This window comes from Besnoitia besnoiti, chromosome VI, assembly GCF_002563875.1.
Source record: "Besnoitia besnoiti strain Bb-Ger1 chromosome VI, whole genome shotgun sequence".
NCBI lineage: Eukaryota > Apicomplexa > Conoidasida > Eucoccidiorida > Sarcocystidae > Besnoitia > Besnoitia besnoiti.
In genome coordinates, this window is record NC_042361.1 from 1,497,460 (window position 1) to 1,517,361 (window position 19,902).

The 19,902-nt window shown below is 55.2% G+C and overlaps 3 protein-coding genes and 1 non-coding gene across 4 annotated transcripts; 2 read left to right on the plus strand and 2 right to left on the minus strand.

Annotated features, from left to right (window-relative positions):
- Positions 1 to 647: 647 nt before the first annotated feature.
- BESB_066260 (p-aminobenzoic acid synthase) lies at positions 648 to 4,687 on the minus strand (the record flags this gene model as incomplete). The annotated part of the gene is made up of 8 exons (XM_029365019.1): positions 648 to 791; positions 1,074 to 1,185; positions 1,321 to 1,419; positions 1,618 to 1,720; positions 1,825 to 2,117; positions 2,262 to 3,938; positions 4,035 to 4,168; positions 4,307 to 4,687. The coding sequence occupies 8 exons, from the start codon at positions 4,685 to 4,687 to the stop codon at positions 648 to 650; spliced, it is 2,943 nt and encodes a 980-aa protein (XP_029218602.1).
- A 3,179-nt stretch (positions 4,688 to 7,866) lies between these two features.
- Positions 7,867 to 12,022, plus strand: BESB_066270 (zinc finger (CCCH type) motif-containing protein; the record flags this gene model as incomplete). Its single annotated transcript, XM_029365020.1, has 2 exons — positions 7,867 to 11,560; positions 11,874 to 12,022. 2 exons carry the CDS (start codon positions 7,867 to 7,869, stop codon positions 12,020 to 12,022), a joined length of 3,843 nt encoding a protein of 1,280 aa, XP_029218603.1.
- A 2,696-nt stretch (positions 12,023 to 14,718) lies between these two features.
- On the plus strand, positions 14,719 to 14,791 carry BESB_069870. Its single transcript has one exon. It is a non-coding gene; the product is annotated as a tRNA-Met (tRNA).
- Positions 14,792 to 16,571: 1,780 nt separating this feature from the next.
- Positions 16,572 to 17,711, minus strand: BESB_066280 (uncharacterized protein; the record flags this gene model as incomplete). Its single annotated transcript, XM_029365021.1, has 1 exon — positions 16,572 to 17,711. The coding sequence occupies one exon, from the start codon at positions 17,709 to 17,711 to the stop codon at positions 16,572 to 16,574; it is 1,140 nt and encodes a 379-aa protein (XP_029218604.1).
- Positions 17,712 to 19,902: the final 2,191 nt, after the last annotated feature.

The window sequence follows — 19,902 nt, forward strand, 5'->3', positions numbered from 1 at the left end:
GAGGTGTTCATTGAGTGCTTACGCGCCGCACTCTTGGGGCGGCCGCTATTGCGTTTGCCCCCTCCTCGCCATATGTGTAGTTGTTTTCATTCCCAACTTTTGAACGGGCGGGTTTTCGATCGGCAGTGGGTTGACAAGCTCAAAGTAAGGAACCAGCATGGATCCCTTACGGTTTTTCATGAAAAGGTTTGGTTGACGCGAACTCCAGCCGCCCCGCGGCCTGGCCTGGTTCGCATACCCGTCCATCATTTGTGCAAGGCAGACTTCATCAAGTGACAAACGCTGAAGCCACCTTATGCGCATCCCTCCTTTCTCCTATTCGATAGAGCGAACGGATCCAGAATTTGGACGGCGCCCTCGAGTATGACTAACCCTCGCACGCAAGGACACATTGGTTACAATCAGTCACTGCTTTTGCGGGGCCTGGAAGTTAGTATATATTGAATGCATAGAACCGAGAGTCACCTCCCAGACGCGGCGATAACAAATTTACCTACATGCTCGTGGAGGCAACCGGACAACAGATACACAAACAACTACTTATATTAAGCGTCTGATTCAGTCACAGCGTCAGCCAATGTCTTCTCTTACATGCCTAGAAGCCAGGAGGTCCGCATCAAAGCAAGCCAGCGGATCCCTGTGTAGCTTCAGGCGAGGCTGGGAGGCGACGATGCTTGCACACATGCAGCAAGCGTTCCCAGAACGGAGTTGGCCTTCAGTTCCATCTCTGCCCACTCTTCGCTGGGAACACTCAGAGCGACAATAGCTCCGCCCGCGCCGACACTGATGCGCTGTAGTGAGGAATACAAGGAAGTAACAAAATTCGCGTAGTGTTGGTGGCACGCATGTTCTGAGCGGGATATTGTGGTACCTCATGTAGAACGCAGAACAAGTGCTGTACGTGAAGTGTATGACTGCTTACACAAAAAAATCCTAATGTGCACGCGGTCGCTGATGTTGGCGGCAACTGTTTCGCATCTCTGTCCGCTCTGAAAAGGTAATCAAGCATTCACAACGAAAAGTGTCAACATGCCAGCCTTATCAACCCGGCAGCGAGCAAGCTTCTCCCTTACGTCAGGTTCGCTGAAGACGACTGTCCGAATGACGATGTTTAGGCTTGCTTCACCAGTAATCGATAAAAATCCGATCGCGCCGCTGTAAATTCCTCTTGGGCGGGCTTCCAGCCTGGCGGGGTGACAACGCCAACATCGCAGGCACACTGATGATGCTCCACGAAGAAACCCATCACTAAGGGCTGAAGCCTGCGCCTCCCTGCCCCGTCAACGGAAAAAGTGAAACTACTCCTGCGGCTGTCCTCACTGTTCTATGATCTCCATTGCCCGCTCTTTAGGAGCGCCTGTCATTGAACCGCCTGGGAAAGCGGCAATCACAGCGTCGAAGAAGTCCATTTCCGGTTCCCTGCAACAAAGCGCAACCACATAGCGCCACCGCCGCAGCGCACTTGAAGCGCGGGGAAGTCCACGTACATACATACTTGCATACATGTCCTTCTTGTGCGCCAGTTTGACGCCCTAGTCTCGTATAGAACACATGTCACATTGATACAGGGCAGCATGAGACTCCTGTTCTCACGCTTTAAAAAAATCATGTTCCCACCTGAGCTTGCCTTGGATGGTTGATACCAGCTGATGAACTGTCGCGTAGCTCTCCACCACCATCAGCTGCGGGACCGATACTGTTCCGGGAACGCAAACTCTTCCTGTTAATTCCACAGACCCAACATACTTTCGCAGAAAGTAAGCACATGCCAGCTCACAAAGCTTCCGGAAGCTGCCGGTGCACCCCTGAAGTATCCACGCTCACCTAAGTCGTTTCGGAGAAGGTCGACTATCATAAGGTTTTCGACAAGATCTTTTTCGTTCGTAGCAAGATCGTTTGCAAGCTCGCGGTCTTGCGCAGGAGTCTTTCCGCGTGGTCTCGTGCCCTTTATCGGTTTCGTCTCCAGCCAGCCAGCTGCATCCTTCATGAGAAATTGCTCCGGGCTAGAGCAGCAGACGGAGAACGGAGCACGGAGCCTTTGGCTCACCGGCTGTTTAGAAGACGTGCTCTCAAGGCCACGAGAGCCCGATGCTTGCAGAGAAGGATGTTCATCGAATCTGTAGCGCGAAGCACACACAGATGGGTTCAGTTGGTGAAGGGGCGATCAGCAGCCACAGCGTTATGTGAGCCATTTCTAGCCATACAATGTTTCCTCTTACCAACAACCGGGAATTCAAGTGCTCATACAATGTCTCCCTTACCGGAGAAATGCAGCAAACGGTGCAGGATTCCGCCGACGGAGCTGACCGTAGAACTGCAATGGAGGCAGCTTCGTCAACTTCATGGTACCTAAGAGTTCCGTAGTGAGGCAGACCTCATACGTCTCTCCCGCAGCTATGTACTCCTGGATCTTCCTAATCTTCTTCTTGTATGTGTCTGGCTTATCTCGAAATGCGAGGGTCACTGAGCTTTGCTTGTTTCCAGGCGCCGTCGTCATTTCACCCGTAGATACGGCATGCTCTGCGGGAGGATGAGCGGACGAAGTGAAGGTCCCAGACACCATGGAACGCAGCAGCTCGGACTCCTTTTCCGTCATAGGCACACATGGCAATGGTGCGTCCTCTCCGGAGCAGGGGGAACCCTGGCCTAGGGGGGAAAAAGCAAGATTTGCCGTCGAGGTGGAGGTTACGCCCGGGTGCTGAATGGGCCGAGTACTCGGAGTAGTTCTTGCACCTGTGAAGTACACAGCTGACGCGATAGCTTGCAGAACTCTTTCTGCCCATTTCTGCTGGGCCTGGCATATTGCCGCGGCCCTTTCCATATCGCCACCGAAGATCCACGGGTCACACGGGCACACTCCGCCAGAATCAGCTGCTCCGGCGCTTGGGAATGACTTCTCCCGCCTCACCGTTGGGGCCAGCCACGAGAGAAACAGCTGATTAGTCTCATGATTGATAGCGACCAATCTGTCTGAGAAGACCCAGCCGGCGTCAGGCACCCCGCTGCACTGACGCGCCACAGATGTCCGAACGGACGATTCCTGCATGTCAGGCCCCATGTATCTTCCGGTCTCATGTCGAAGTTCGTATCCAAAAAAGCCGGCGTAGCCGCACGGGAAGGGAAAAGGAATGGAACCGGGGGTCCACGGTTCCGACGGTCCGTTGATTTCGTGAAGAATCACCTGTGGCTCGTGCGAATCGGGGGCACATTCTGTGCCCGCCGTAGTACTTGCTTTCCACCTGCGCACGGTTGTACGAGGTGCGTAAGAGTTCTTTGCTATGCCGAAAGTGGAGAGACGAGCTCGAAGAAAGGAGAAGATGTCTCCCTTTACAGAATGGTGACATACACCAGTGGGGTGCAAATGTGATATGACCACTCCTTCATCGAGGGAATACCGAACTACCTCCCCCAGAGGACCAGATGCGCTGCCCATGAACGAGAAACAGGCGCGTCCAGAATAAGATCTACGCGCCTGTTCCCCAGCGCATGCGATATCCGCCGAACTGGAATCGAGCCAGAAACAAAACGGATCCAAGCCAAACACGTCACTGAACAACCGAAAATAGTCGACTGCCGGTTCTACGGTGTGGTCTCCTTGTGGATATCCCTGTTGCCAAATATCAACAGCCGCAACATTGATAGACCAATAACTATCCACACTTGGCACCAACGCGCGGTAGTTGCTGTGCCTTGGCGGAATCGGGGCAGCTTGGAGAACAGAGATCTCTGGTTCCCTGGACGACCAGCGTGAACCCTTAGCGCGCCACCACGACAGGGTCATATCCCTGAAATTCTCCAGGATCCTGAAGCCAGCACTTGTGCCTATTGACTCAGGGTGAAACTGGACACCGTGAAGCGGTAGTTCTCGGTGCCGCAATCCCATCAGCACATTATCACCATCAGTTGTCCAGCAGGTTGGCTCGAGGCAAGGGGGTAGGCTGTAGCCACGCAGCAACAGATCAGCAGAGAGTTGATTGCAGCCAGCGACACGAATTAGTCTCACGCACCGAGGACTGGCTTTGGGGTCAACTTACCTTTCCCTGTCGACCGCGAGTGAGTGATAGCGCACAACGTGCGTACCGCTGTCAACGCCGTTGAAAAGCTCGTATCCCGCGATGAAAGCAATGGGGCTTCTGCGCCCATGAACCGCTTGAGGTATTCGCTGAATCTGAAGACACGGCAGCCACGGTTGCGTGCGGAAATCAGCGTTCGACCGCACCACGCCGTGCCAGCGATGAGAACAAAGAAAAGCAACACTGCCGCTGCCTGTTCGGGTCGTATAGCTGCAGGGTCGAATCGTTCTTACCTTACCACCGTAAGTATGACCAAGCCCCTGGTGACCCAGGCAGATCCCGAGGACTGGAACAGCGGCCTCCTTGAGGACCTCACGGCAAACCCCGAAATCATGGTCGTTCTCTACAGTTCCCGGACCTGGGGAGATGACAATGTTGTGTACGGGCCCCACGCTCGCCTTTGCACTTGCCCAACTGCTAAATTCATCATTCCGTATAACAGTTGGAGCCACACCGTTTATGACCGAGAGGTACTGGTACACATTGAACGTATATGAGTCATGATTGTCTATCAGTAGTGTACGGACAACTGGAGACGATTCGCTGGTATGTCTTGTCTCCATGGCGTTGGAAGGTTGCTGGAGGTCCTCGGTTCCGTTGTGGCGGCCACACATCTTGCCTTCAGACAGCAAGACACCGCGGAGAGAAACATTTCAGATCCGAATCAACGTTTTGGAACCTAGTTCGATGGATGTTCCACAGAAAACCGGGAACCATTGTCCGCGTCATAAGGACCTGAAGCTAGTCGTTTTTCCCTAAACTTTGCATGCTATTCCAGAGCGCGTCGGCGTGATGCATGCCATTATACTTCGCTGTACAGACAGTTATGCCCTCTGTGAGGACCTTGTGCAACTTCTTCTGCATAGAATTGACTTTTGTGTATATCATGTTCTGAGATGCACGAAGATGAAAGGTGTCGCCGCGATTGCTGCCTTGGTGGGCATTTCATGGTATTCGTCTGAGGTGTCCGCGGATTTGCCACCCTTTTACCACACGACACCGCAGTTGAAGGACGAACTGATGAAGCTAGCGGATTCATGTGAAGGGTTTCGCGTACACCACGAGTCAATAGGCGATGGCAATACAGTCGAAATTGTCACGCTGTCACGAGCTACCAATGGCCCAAATAGGTTCTTTATGTTGGCGGGTGAACACGCACGGGAACTTATTAGCGCTGAGAGCGCATTGCACTTCCTCCAGGGTAAAAAAAATCCAGTTCATGGGCCCCCCCGCCGCATTGTGCAGTGTGAATTCAGTTTTGTGTGGAAAGGAGAAAAGGCTGGCTTATAAAGCACGGAAAGTTCTGGAACGGACGAGCTTCCAAGTCGTCGTAAATGGCAACCCATTGTCGAGGGCGAAGGTGGAGGCGGGTGATTATTGTGTAAGGCGACTCGGGCGCGCGAGACCCATAGTAGCGACAGCACGATACTGAATTATGCAGTTGCGTGTAAACGAGAACCACGTCGATCTTAACCGTAACTGGGGAGGCAAGCTGGCGATGCACTCCTCGCCCTCAGTACTCGAGGATGCCACTTATTTTTAGATCACTGGGCCCCCACGACGGCAACCCCAGATACGAATCCGGGGAAAAAAGCATTTTCAGGTCAGCGACAAGACCCGGTCGGCAAACGCAAGGGAACCACACACAAGGATAAAATGGCACCCGCTACCAGAGCCGGAGACTCAGGCATTCGCCAAGGCTCTCAAATCGTTCAAACCGCATGTGTTCCTCTCGGTGCACTCTGGTAAGCAGCAGTCTGGCTCTCCCTCGATATATCATTTTTCTCGATACGTGCGCTCAACAGGAACTTTGGGAATGTACATGCCGTGGGCATTTTCTGCAGCGGAACCGAAATGGAACGAAAAAGCGATGGAGTGCGAGTTTCTGACACATCGTGACCCGACAGATACATAGCTAGGGGGTCCTCAGGTCTATATTAAAAGATGTGGACAACAAGTTTTGCCAGTGTCCATACGGTAGGGCAATGCAAACCGTCCTGGGAGACGAATGAATGAGGCGCCTCTCCGCCTCTCAGGGCCAGCAGGGAAAGAAGTTGGATACCGCAGCTCAGGGACGTGCCTCGACTTCGTGTATGACAAGCTGAAAGTTCCATTGTCATTCGCTGTAGAGGTATGTTGCACAAGCTAGCGGTGACGTAAGCCGTAACAGAGGGGAAAATCTCAGATATATGCCCACCCCGAAAGAGAGCCGGAGCTGCATGAAGCGTGGAAAAAAGAAACGGAGTTCCTTGACCCTTACTCTGACTTTAGTGGCGTATTCCAACGCATGCGCTCACGTATCAGTAGAGCGCTCCGCTTCTCTATTGTACCAGAGGCAGCGTTCGCCTATAGAGAGTGTTTCGAGGTACGTCCGCCCTCAACGGTCGCAAGCCAAAGGAAACAGTGTCCTCACTCATGCTCAGCAATTCAATCCGGCCAGCGAAGGAGAAGTGAACTCGACGCTGCTGCGGTGGAGCGAGGTACACTGTCTTAACTACCTTCAGGAATCCGCAATATAGGATGCCTATTTAGGCGTACCTGGAACTGAGTGAAAAATCAAGCAGTGCTCTTGAGCATATGTAGCCTTTTGGGTGAAAGGGGGCACCATTTCTTTCGGCAGTTGTCCCCTATGGACTGAAATAACACGCCGTACCCCGCGACTCCTGATGAAACGGGGCTGCTCCGTGCCAATCCCCGGGACACAAGCCGGCACGCACTAATTTTGCTATGCTAGTGATTGCGACCTCGCAGACCCATGTTGCCACTGGCTTCTCCGACAGGGAGGAGCAGGACGCTGTTCACTTTGACTCCTTGTCCTCCGTATATGGGCTAGCACAGCCATCCCCGTTTTCCTCCCACCCGAGTCACTCTCCTCGAAACTCTAGATGGAGTAGCACTGAACACGCTTGTGTGTCAGTCCCAGTAGCAGCTGCTGAAATAACCTCGGAAGGTGAGCCCTAAATCTTCGCGCCGAATCCTGAGGGGCCCTCCATTCACCTTGCATTGTGAGCTAGAATAGTCTATCGTGAAGAAAATTGTCTTCGGATCGCTTCTAGAGCACAGAGACAAGGCAGAACCCCTGCGAAACAATGGAGGATTTTCTTTGCGCTTCCCGTGCTACGTTTCCTGGTTGCAGAACCATTCCAAAGTCTTACTCGTCTGGTTGCCAAAACATACCAGAAGCCGACAATTTGAAGGTCTATCCTTTGAAGAAGGCCAGTTGCGGAGCTCCTGTGATCTCAGCGGAATTGCGTGTTAGCTCATTTTGTCTAGTGCGTTCCGTTGCCTGGAGTTCCGTCGCGAACGAGGTCAGCTTTACTCGGTGCCTGCCGAGCAGCGGAGTGAATGAGAGCGTGGTGTCGCGAGTCTCCTCCTCTCAAGTTGGTGCAGCGGCGGCAACAGCAGCAGCCAACAACACCAGTAAAGCTGCTCCCTCCGTGAAGTGACTTCAGATCCTGCGCGTCTTCCCATTTTCTGTTTAAGAATATACTATTATATAATATCATTATTTCAGGGTGCGGTGTTCTGCATTTGGCTGGCCGGCGGTCTGTGGCAATGCGTCCGTCGTCTTGCCACTCGTTGACTGGGGGGTTCGAGGCAGTTCACAGGCTCCCATGGCGTTTTTTTCCGTTGTGGGGTCACCTACCGGCGGGTTCGCCACCCATATGTGGCGAAGAGACACTGTCCAGCGGGACTAAAACTCGGCAGTCAATTGCTGCTTATTGATCCGAGTACTTGTACTGCCTACCCTTCGACCGTATTCTCTCTCGACATCCGCGTCGTCGCTTCGTCTATGACTGGGCAGCCCCGCGAAATGGAGGGGTCCGCCTTGGCGGGAATTGGTTCTCCCTGCAACGCGTGTACATCCCTCGGAGGCTCTTGCTTGCTGGCTTTTTCAAACTCCCGTGTTTCGTCTTTTCAGCGTGGAAACGACCGAAGTTGTTGCACAGAACGTGATCGTCAGCTTTCTGTGCCGCCTGATTGCCACGAGCCCGGCCCAAGCTGCGCTACTGCCGTCGTTGGCGGGGCGGAGAATGACCACAGCAGCTCCTGTGGGGCCAGAAGCATGAATGTAGACCACTTTCCTCCTGTTGGAATGTGTGATGTGGAACATGTCAAAGTACTGGTTGTTGGGGGTCAACGTTTCGTTGCTTCTGTTTCCACTCTAAGCCGTTCCAGTACCCTTCGACGTCTCCTACAGAGAGATATTCTCATTCAACCACATGGAACAGAGTCCCGTAGACACCGCGGCCAGTCACAGGAACGTGGAGGCAATGCAGAATGCTCTGCAGCCAGAGGAGATTCACACCGAGCCGTGGATACCGGCGTGTGCACGTCGGACCCTCACGCCGCCACCAGTATTGCGAGGAGTATTTTCATTGACCGTGACCCACAGCACTTCCAACTGGTTTTAGAATACCTTCGTAACGGACAGGTGAATGTCCGCGAAGCATTTGGTGGACAGGAACCGTCGAGGGAGTTGTGGAGGACCCGAGTGTTATCCGCTAGCGAAGACCGAGAGTTTCCGCCGGGTTTCGACGGCCGACGACTCCATCGGCAGCAGTCAGTGAACAATCCTGAACGACTCGGCCCCAACTGTGCCGCTTCTCCGTCGCTTGTGAGCTTGCGGCGCGAGTTTGACTATTTTGGCCTCGAATGGCCGAGCCGCTGCATCCGGTGTGATGCCTTATTCGATCCTTCCCGATGCCAGCCGCGGCATCATCAGCCACATGGTCTCATGACCAGCGGCCTTGCGCGACAGGGTCAGTCTGATACTGCAAGCGACGAAGGTGCACGTAAAGTAGGGGCAGGAGGTGCTGCATCAGACGATCCTACAGGTGGTGACGGCAATTTAGAGCCTCGGTGTTACTATCACCCGGGGCAGCTTGCTGCGGTCGACCTGACGGCTCCTGAGGATGCTCAAGACGGCCCGCGCAGAAGAACGCTTGATGGCCACTGTGGCTCTCCAAAGGAGCACCTCTACTATACATGCTGTAGGCGACGAGAAGATGCAGTGGGATGCCAGGCCGGGTCTCACGTAAGTGAGGAAGAGGCCCTGGCTGGATTGCTACGGGGGCAAAGCGCGTCTGCGGGCGCTTGCAGCGAGGCTAGTGAGGGCTTACCAGCGGCGTCATCCGTCACTAACAGCTCATGTGTTCCCCTCGGAGGCGCGGCGACAGAGACACCAGAAGTTACGGAGCTTTTGAACAAGTGTAGCCGCGCGAAGTCTCAAGCGCCGCACCACGCTGGCGGTTCAGCTCTGCACCCTGTGGAGACTCGAGACTTGGACAAGCCGCGCGGCGACAGCCTCGAGTCCCTTCGTGCGAGCTGCCCGGGCTCTTCTTCCGTGGTTGAGCCGGCGCCCCTCAGTTCAGCTGCCATCCCCGAACGGCAGACTGTGGAGGGTGACAGCCGGGAGAATACGCGGGATGTAGGCGGCGAGAGAGAGCCGCCTGCCGAACCGGCTTGCGGCGCGATCTCAGCCTCCCTCATCACAACGTCTTCCTTGTCCTGCCGCGCTGCGGACTCCCCAAACTGCGCCACGGCGGAGATCGCTGGCGGCGAATCCTTTTCGGAGTCTGGATTCCATGTTCCCCAATACTCGGGTTCGACGGTTTGCTCGACGCCCCACCCGAGTATTACCTACCCACTGGCTGTCCAGTATTCACAACAACAGGCTGCACGTAGAAGTGCGGTGTGGCCTCCTGAACATGCAGCTACGGCTCCAACCGATATCACATCCGCGGCGCGTCATGGCCCTTTTTCGGCCACGTTTGTTCCCACGTATTCCGTAGGCGTGCATCAATCTGAAGGAGGTGCCTCGGGAACCGATAGTGCAGCAGCGTCCATGACGCTAGCGCTTTGTCAGTCCGCGGCAGCCGCTCCTCGTTATCCGTTAGGTTCTCTTATGGGGACAATCCTACAAATGCCTTTCGCGTGTCCGTTCTACTATTTTCCTGGCACGCCTATGCCGTCAGCAGGACCGCATGGTGCAGCGCCCGCCAACTTTATTGTCCCTGCCCGGCAGGCGCCAGCTGAGCACTCACAGGTCCTTCATCCACAGCTCCATGCCCAGCCGCAGCCTTCTGTGTATGGCTGGGGGGCCTTGCCAGCATCTTCGGCGAGCGCCGACGCGCCACAAACACATCCGCATGAATCGCTCTTGGCTTGCACACCCAGTTCGCCGGCGTCGGAATTAGCGAACGAGGACAACGGGGGTGCGGTCGGATGCCCCTGGCTACACCCGGCGTCTGTTTCCTTGTGCGAACACGAAGCGCCACCATTGTGTGTTCACTGGATTAGTGAGCGACACCATAACCTTCATAACCAGTGTCTTTTACAAGAACAACAGTTCCAGTTTCAACAGCAACATTTTCAACAAACGCGTGACCTTCCCCCCCTTGTAGTGATACCGACTGTGCCTGCACCGCAAAACTCGGCTACGGGCGGTGCCCACTCAGCTGCGGTGGGTGATCCCATACGAGCAGCAGAGAGACCCCGCCTCACGCCTCGGTCTCAGGGTAACTGCGCTGACGTACAACAGAACGGAGTAACTGACGGGGAAGATGTTCCACGACCAAGTGTTTCGGCGGCGGCAACCAGGGGAGCGGGAAGTCACACACGCGGAGAACCTCCCTCTCTGCTAGAGGGGAGGCGGACAGGCTCTGTGAATGGTCAGACCGGGGATGCTGGAAGGTATTGTTCAGTTCCTGGTGAGGAACAGGCGTGTGCGAGTGGTCGCAGCCATGCCGCTTCCGACAGCACGGGCCGCCCGGACGGAGCTCAGTGCGTGTCTCTGCGACGCCGGCGGTCTGCAAGGGGGGCAGATTACTATCAGCCTCACATTCGCGTTGACTCTATTGAGGCAAAGCAGGAGACGGCAGTCAACGTTGAGCAACCGGAAGCTCCAGTTTGCGGGATCCAACTATGTCGTGAACACAGCATGGAAGGCGTCAGGTACACGTCTCCGATCAAGGAGGAGCAGACGAACAAGCACACTAGCCCTTTGCAGGGAGGATCGGCGTTTGTGATGAAAGAAGGGATGGTGGGATGCCCGGACGATAACACAATGGATCTGAAACGGAGTTGCCGGCAATCGGCAGACTGTACGCAGTGGGGCTCATGGCAGAGCGCAGATATTGAGGATGCTCCTTCATTGGAGTGCGGAGCGGTGGCAGGGGCTGTAGTGATGCCTGATGAATCACTCACAGCGGGAGTTTTTGCAGATTCTCAGACAGGGCGCAGTGTCCGGGTAGGTGGTTTGTCAGGTGATGCCGATCAGCAGGTGTATTCCACGGAGGGACAGGAGACGCCTGCCACCTGCTGCCGCGTCCGAGATAGGAGGGCAGGAGTTGAGAGAAGCAGTCGTGCAGGCGACGCTGTCGGAGATGTTTCTAACGTGGCAAGCAGTTTTCCACGGGTAACGGATGGGACTGCCGCGGCCCAAGGAAGAGACTCGGAGTCCTTACAGGAAGACGAGCACAAGGGTGCGTGCCCATCAGTTGCAGGCAGGCCGGCGGGGAAAACCAGCTGGACCCTGAACCCCCTTTTCAAGACGAAAATGTGTCCGCTTCTTAAAGCTGGCCTATGCCCGAAGTAAGCGCTACGCCGCTGTGATGGGGGCCACTTGCTTAACATGTTTTCAGCCCCCGAAGGGCGCGCATCGCTCGCGTGATAGGATCCCCGCCTCCAGCGCTGTCAACACCATGTCGGTCCTTCCAGCGCAAAGGGTACTGCCAGCCCAGCGACGTGTGTGATGCATTCACTATTTTCTGTGTTTGCATGTCATGCCTTTTTCAGGACTGCGCGACGCTGTAAGTTCGCGCATGCCTTGCAAGAGCTGCGTCCCACTGCTGAGTTTTACAAGACCCAGATTTGCAGTTTCTGGCGAATGGGGGTATGTCGCGCCGGTCTTAGCTGTCGTCATGCTCATGGAGCAGAGGAGCTAAAAATACGACCAATGGTGAAGCCACGTCCGCCGGTGGAGACACGGCCAGTGAGAGAGCCACGCCCAGTGGACGGTAGCAGGCCCCAGCCAAGGACAAGTGATGGAACTGGCGCGCCTGCCTACCCCTGACAGCGTCTTCGCCAGTACTGCCTGAGTTGTTGAAAGCTTCGCCTTGTCATGGGGTTGGGGACGTCTGGAGACAAGGTGGTGGTACCATGCTGCTTTAAACCGCAGCATGTTATCAAGGATGAAGGTAGCAACCTTACCACCATAAGTGCTTCATTCATCAAGTGGGCTTCGCACAGGTCGCCCATGAATGGGGCATCCGGAGTGGGAAGCCGATGACCTGTGAGTATCTACTTCCACGGTAGGAGGTCCCCATGAGCCTTGAGCATAAATCAAAGGGAAGGGCTCAGCGGGACCGCTCACGCGAAAGACGTCGTGGCAGATCCTGCAGTGGAACGTGAGTACAATGCATACCGAGAGCAAACACCAACTTAAATGTCGGTGGGGCTGCAAACGAAGAAGCCGAGAACCGGCATCTGGAGTAAGGGCGTCCGCGCAGGAGCCGGAGGATGGAAAACTTTTTTCGCGCTCCACAGAGCCGTTCGACTTGATGTCTTTTCTCGGGTGCAGGGGAAGAGTGTGCATGAACAGTTCTGGCTCCCATTGCACTGTTCACTGTGGGAACGGCATTGTCTGTCGGTGGTGTCATCCGTTCCCTTTGGATGGCCACATGCAGTGTTATGCAGGCGCATGATCATCATGATTTGGTACTTGTGGCTATGCGGTCGACACACGGCGTTTGCATCTAGGGATAAGTATTGAATAAAAGGAAACTGCCGTTGGTCTCACTCTTCGGTATTGTGAGACGACCCGTTAAAAATAGCGCTTGAAGTGGGGAGCGTGTGGACTGGCTAGCCTGCTGGCGGAGTTCCTCAGCCTCAGCCTTTCTCTCTTTCGATAAGCGTATGTCAGCATTCAACTATTTGATGGGTTTCGTTTTTCGAAGTGTGCACGTCTGCCGCAAGAAACGTACGAATGCGTCGGCGTGACGGTGCGCATGCCGAGAACGTAGAGAGAGACGCAGTTCGTATCATGAGACGGGTAACGTGTCCGATCAGTCTTGGGTTGTGCAGTATTGTGCGCGTCGTGTGACGAGCTTGACGCTCGCAGGCCGATCCTGTGAGTTGCCAACTACCGCTCAGCCAGTGATGCCCGATGTGGCAACCTCAGCACGTGAACGAACTACACGTCCAGAGGTTGCCCGGGGTGCTGGGCATTTTTCCTTTTCGGCGCCTCCGGTGGTCTGGCAGAGTCTTCGTTGTTGCATTGCCAGTTGTACGCATGATGTGCAACGTGAAAGGTGTATGGCAGAAGGCTGGGAGCACGTTTCGACTACCAAGAATGGCTGTGTTCACAGTGGCTCTTCCCCATTCCCAGCTCCGTTGGCGCGTCCAGTGTCCGTTTCTGTTTGATGAGTTCGTGACCAAGGCGGCCTGATGCAGATAATGTAGGGTTACGGTTGTGCTTTTTCAAGGCAGACATATGCGCCGATTTTGCTTCTTGTTTCTACATGTAGCCCCCACTCCTTTCCAACCACGCTTTCTCGGCAACTATCCAGAACTGCGGAGGCATTCTGGAACATTCACCGCTCCCCTTAAGTGACTGCTACGACTTCGGTTTTTTATGTTCGTTGGATGAGGTACATGTATACATGCATGTGGTTGCCGAAAGACGGATGATCAGCGCAGGAGCGTTTGTGTGCGGGCGCCGGGCGGCGGCGTACGGAGGACGAGGAAGTCTGGCGTCTGCCCCCTCCCGGTGAGTTTTCCGTTGGCACGTGTGAAATGGGGCTGCCGCCACCATCCGCAGCTTTCGATACTGACTCTTTTGCCATGCTGGTAGCAAGGTCAGGAGCAACCGGAGCGTGTGGGAAACAGGCGCGCTGCCGTGTCTAAAGTTTCGAGTTCATATTTTTATCTGGAAGGAAGCAGTCAAACCGGTCTCCCTCCGTTCTTACACTCTACAAAGAGGTACCGCAGCCCTAACACTGCATATAGCGTAGCGGTGGGACAGTATATCAAGTACCGACGGTGGTATTATCAGCCTCTTCTTCCGAATAGGCATAATGGAGAACCAAAAATTCGCAGCTTTGTGCAAAACGGGCGTTTCTTCATTAGCTTGAGTTTACCTGTGCATCACTTGCTCCGGCCGTGCCACAGGGTCACACGCCTCAAGTTGGGCAGATGCCTCAAGCATCATGGTTTTCTGCGGGTGGGGCATCTGTGTGCATCCACGTTTGAGTTGCGTACAGGAGTTCACTATTGGCAAGTCCGCGTCACGTTCAAGCAGGGCTTTTGCAGCCGACACGCACAGATTTTGGTGTAGTTCACACAACACTTACGTCGTAGTTTGTCAAGCAGAGCATATTGTGCCGGTGTAGCCTTGTGTAGCCGGCTGCCACTAGCTAGAATAAGAGAGGGTACACTTCGTTTACAAATGAATGCACGAATGACCAATTGCCAGATGTCTGGCTTTTGAGCAAAAACTGAGGCATTCTCTATGTAGCCGGTAAGGCCGCAGCATACAGTGTCAGTTATACCTCAACTGTTGATCAACTTCAGTGATCTGGACCGACTAGGATGGCTTTGCACAGTTGAGACCAGAGAAAGAGAGGGCGGAAAGATGCAGCGAGGGCGTTTGGCGCAGTCGGTAGCGCGTGGGTCTCATAATCCCAAGGTCGCGAGTTCGATCCTCGCAGTGCCCAAGTGTTTTCACTTGATAGAGAGTGGTCCGTCTTTTTCTTTTGGCAACTAAACAAAGCCATCCTCGGCCGCGACTCTGCAGCCTGATATTACTTCACTCACTTGGCGCCCGGGTATGGCTCCTTAACTTCAAACAGATGAACCTTACTTATTTCCTCGGGGGAGTGCAGTGAACGAATGCTCCACTGGGATGTGTAAATACGCATAAGTACGCTGATACCCTCTCACCCGAACACTCTTTTTCCCTGCGAAGCGTGACCAAATAAGTGTCGCTCGAACAAGAATCCGACACATTCGTATTTCATATTGGCGAAACATCAGGAAGGCCCCCTCAGCATCCAGCATTGAAATTGAGTGACTGCGTGAGCACATAATCGCCTCAACCAACAGTGGAACGCCAGCAGGCCAAGGTTAGCCGTGGCTCCGTAACATTGAACTAGACGCCTGCCGACATTCACCGCCCGTTTCCCATCTCATCGAAGAGATCCACTCGGACTGTGTGTCTTCGTTCAGATGCCCTGTCTTAGCCGTTATTAGGCAACTCGAGCGCTTAGAGAGCTCGTGGTGCGCGTACGCGCTCTGATTGTATAATGCAGGTCCGGCGTATTTGCTTCTTTTGCTACCTGTAGATACCCTTGCCACCAATCCGCGTTGCTAAGTACTCACGAGAGCTCTGGTAATGAGAAGTCGCCTGGATCGACATACGCAGTTGGAACATGTATATATCTCTATTTAGCTATCCATCTACATGTGTGCATATACATACGTAAATGTGTTTGCCGATATATGGTGGGCCAGTAACGAGTGATCTACCACACTGTGTGATTGTTTTCCGAGGCTGAACAGGTGGCTTTGACGCCATGACACAGGCAAAGGCAGATCGACCGCTGGCGCCTGCAAGAAGATGTGATCCCCGTCGCGAACAAAACCTGAGAAGACCAACCGCTTCTACCTCTCGCCTACGACCTGTGGTCCCTGCCCTAAGCTGTGCGGGCTGTCCGCACAAACAGAGAACAGCCAGACATTCAGATAGACGCGAATGTGTAGCGGTGCACGCCAGACACTTCAAAGACTCCAGAGGGAATGGGCTTTGAAAGACACCCATCCCAACACTGGAGTGATACAAACGAATATATCTATATATGTATACGCGGTACCGCGGCGTACGTCTGCCATGTCAACAAGCTAAACCGGCGTCTCTCCCTTTGGCATGACTGTGCTAGGTAAAAACTAAAGATCCGTTTGACTGCGGCACAAAGAATCCCTGCTGTCAACGGGACAAGAGTATGTGGACAGACAGTGCACCCACTGGAATTTCTTGGCTGAAAAAAAGCAGACACCTCGTGCAATCCGCACACACATGCCGAAAGCCCTCTTTCTTTGCAGTCCACATGTCAAGGCGCTTCGCTCACCGCGCATCAGTAAGACAGGTGTTCACACTGCCATCCATCCTTGTTGGTAGGCACTGAGTCGCTGCCTGCTTCGTGTCGAAGCGGAGAGCCGAAGTTCCTGGCAGTTCTCTCCCAGAGTAGTATACGCACATGCAGATATGTATACGTAAACTAAAATACGCGCCACGAAAACGCATGCGTGCGAAGCGCGCCTTCACTCTTCGACGTCTCCCTGCTCCAGCCACCACGCAGACGCAATGCTGCGTGGCCTTCCCTCACGCCGTGTCAGTCACCACTCCTCCGCCCCTCGCCCTGTCGGCCTGCGGCTCACGAGCAGCCAGCACAGGCCTACCACTTCCTTGGGGTTAGTCACCCTCGTCAGGGTATCTGTCTACACCTGGTGCGTCTTCAGTCGCTTCGTCTCCCTCGCACCTGCGTCGCCATCAGCGTCTTCCACCGCAGCGCCTGTGACTGCCTCGTCGAGAGCTGCCACCCCGCGCCCACCCAGAAGAGGTTCTTCGCGTCCGCCGTCCTCCCCTACTCCGTTGCCTCGCTCCTCTTGAGCGCTCGCCGCAGTCACTGCGGGGCGGTTCGTTTCCCCCTTGTCTGAAAACGCCGTTTCGCCAGTCGCGCCGGCTTGGTGCTGGAGACTTGTCTTCCCAGCGGCTTGCATCGAATCAGCGTGAAATCCCGTGGAATGTGCAGGTGAGCTCGAAACAGAGCTCGTGTCGAGGGGCGGAGACGCTTGTACATCTGCGGTCTGACTCCCGAGCGAAGACGCAACAGCGGCTACCTCGTCCACACACGCAGAAACCTCCTGTGGACGCGCATGTGTCGCCTGTGCGCCTGCGGCCGTATGGGCTCGTCGCGGCGCCCGTGCCAGTGCGTGCCAGGCAGAAAGCTGCGAAGTGTCTCGGCTGGCTATAATGAACGCGCTCGCCTTGTGCGTGTCGCTTTCATCGAACTCTTCTCCCTCTCGCAGTCCATCTCCATCTCCTCCCCCAAGAGCCGCTTCAATATCACCTCCAGTCAGACGCGTTCCCAGCCCTCCCTCATCGAAGCCAGTCTCGTCTCCTGCCCCCTGAGGCTGGCACGCCCCCCCGCCGGCTGCGCCTGACGCACCGCCACCGCCACGCACTTTCCGCGACAAACTCGTCCCGGTCGCCGCAAATGGCGGCAGCGCGCCCTCGCCTCGCACAGAGTGTCCCGCTCCGCGCGGGCTTCTCCTCTGACTCTCGTCGTCTTGGTGGCCTTCGTCGCCTCCGTTTCGACTGCCTGCGCAGCCCTCGTCGTGAGAGCCGCGGCTCCCCCCCGACGCGTCGCTCGACGCGAACGGCGGAAACCCTTCAGTGGAGAAGCCTCGTCGAGCACAGCCGTTGGGTAAACCGCAGGGACCCTCCAGCCACTCCGCAGGCACGCGAGCCGCCCGCGAAAGGTCTTGAACGCAGTCTGGGATTGGCGCCTGGTACGCTGGTCCAATGCGCGGATGCCTCCGGCGCTGCGTCATCCAGCGGCTCGGATCGAACGGCATGTCGGAACTGGAACAGCGGAAGACACGCCAGAGACGCAGAAATTCGACTGAGGCGCGGAAGAAAGAACGGAAGACGCGGAGAAGGTATGGGAGCACTCCCGAAAGGGGAGCGAGATACGGCGGGAGACTGAGGAAGGTTCTGGCTGGTGGAACGCAGAAAGTGCCTCGGACAAAGTTTGCAGAGCGGACTCAACCAGTCCTGTCCGTTCTCATGCTCACTTCATCCGAAAATCGCTGCTTCTTCCAACAGGAATGATGCCGTGGAGACACTCAAATACCGCGCAAATGAAACTGGGCATTCACCGTGCGCCGGTGAGCACAGCAGACAGAGCCGGGGCGCTGTGGAAACGGCCTCCTGCCTTGCATCTACCTTCAATCTACCTTCAGTCTTCTCCCTGTCTATTCGCAGTGAGACTCGAGTTTCACGGAGAGGCACACCGATTTAAGGGTAGAAACCTCGCAACGAAGCACGTACCGCTTTTCCCGCCTGAACAACAGCCGGATCGATCGTCTTCTTACTTCGGCAAGATTTCCTAGGGACGTCAGTACTTGTGTGTGTCCCATGCTCACCGCGAGACAAATTGTGACTTCTGAGGCCAGGTTCATCGGGAAGAGGAGGCAGACGAGCCCTCGTCTTTGCATGGACGGTAGGTTTCGGCAGCCGAGGCGCGACACGCAGAGACGCCCTCGATCTTACTCGTCCGATGCATGCGCGCGACCTTCGGCCGGAGCTCATCCAAAGGATGGCGCATACGGTCGCATACGAAGCACACACGGGCGTGCGCACAAAAAGAGAATAATTATTATGTTGCATTGTATGCGCTGACCATGACGCAAAGTCCGCGGTATACATACAGCCGTCCCTGGACTCTGCTTCGTCAGGTCGCGCTTCACCGCCCCTCTCAGCAGGTCGACTACGGAGATGGCCGCGCGATACGCAACTCCAGAAATACCCCGTTCGACGCCACCTGTCTCCGCCTGATACGTCGAGCCTTCGGAGTGGATTTACTCCTCCCTAGGATCTCTGTCCGTTGCTCGTGTGCGTCGTCTGCGGGCGTAGCCTAGCTGAGAGCACCATTTGGCGTGAGCTGCATGTGCGGAGACTTGTCTCCGTGTCTCCCTGACATCGCAGCGGGCACGCTCCCGCCCTTCTCGAGAGGATATTCCCAAGCATGCTGCTACACCGTCTTTGCAACAGTTTGGTCGTAGAGGACTCGGACCTGCAGCACCCTCTGCAGGGCAAGCGCTGCAACATCTCTCTGCCTCGCTATCGACCTTGGTAGTACTCTGTTTGCCCGGGAGGCTGCGTTCCCATTCGTTTTCCAATTGAACTCTTCCAGGTGCTTGTTGATTCCACAAGAAGCCACACAACGCCACTGTCTTCTGGACTCTGTGAACCAGGGTAAACCTACCGCGGCCTTTTTTTGGCGGGAACGACCTACGGGGACTAGTCGTGCCTCGCAGCAGAGTTTCACTGGGCTGCCTTCATTCTCCAGGACACATCCGAGATACCGTCTTTGACATCACGAAAGAGAGTTCAGAAACTCGTAAAAAGCTCTTTCAAAGCGGCGGCAAACCGCAGATGCGGACTAGCACGGCACGGTCGCTCTCTCTGCCTTCCTTCGTCCTCTGCTTTCGCGACCGACACTCCTAAGTTTTCCCCGTTGTTGTTGGTTTTTCTCACCACCATTTCAGATCTGCTTTCCATGCATACTGCAGCGCCGCTGCCCGCGGTATCGCTTTCGCGTGCGCCTGCTCACTCCCGCGTCTCTCCATCAGCTATTTCTTTGCCGCCATGTCTCTGCGTCGGTGACGTCGCCTGATTGCCCTCGGCCGCAAGTACGGAACGCGTTTAGTATCGGCGCCGCTCGAGGAATTCCTTCCTTTTTTCGGCTGGGTAGCTCATTGGGGAGGGGGATTCCTGTCTGAGGCGCAGCGCCTCATGTGGCGAACCCCTTACACACAGACTTGAGCCTCGAGAGCCTATTCAAGCAATTTGGTAGAGTGCGGGGCTTGCAGAGATTGTTGGCATTTCCTCCTCGGCGTGCCGCTTTGCTGAAGAATACGACGAACCCTGGAACACCTTGACATAGAGGCAGGGGCGCTTCAGTGTGTGCATCCTCTCAGTCGAGGCGAGCATTTTCTCTCTTGGGTGCCATGCTGGAAGATGACAAAGCGCCTTGCGAATACA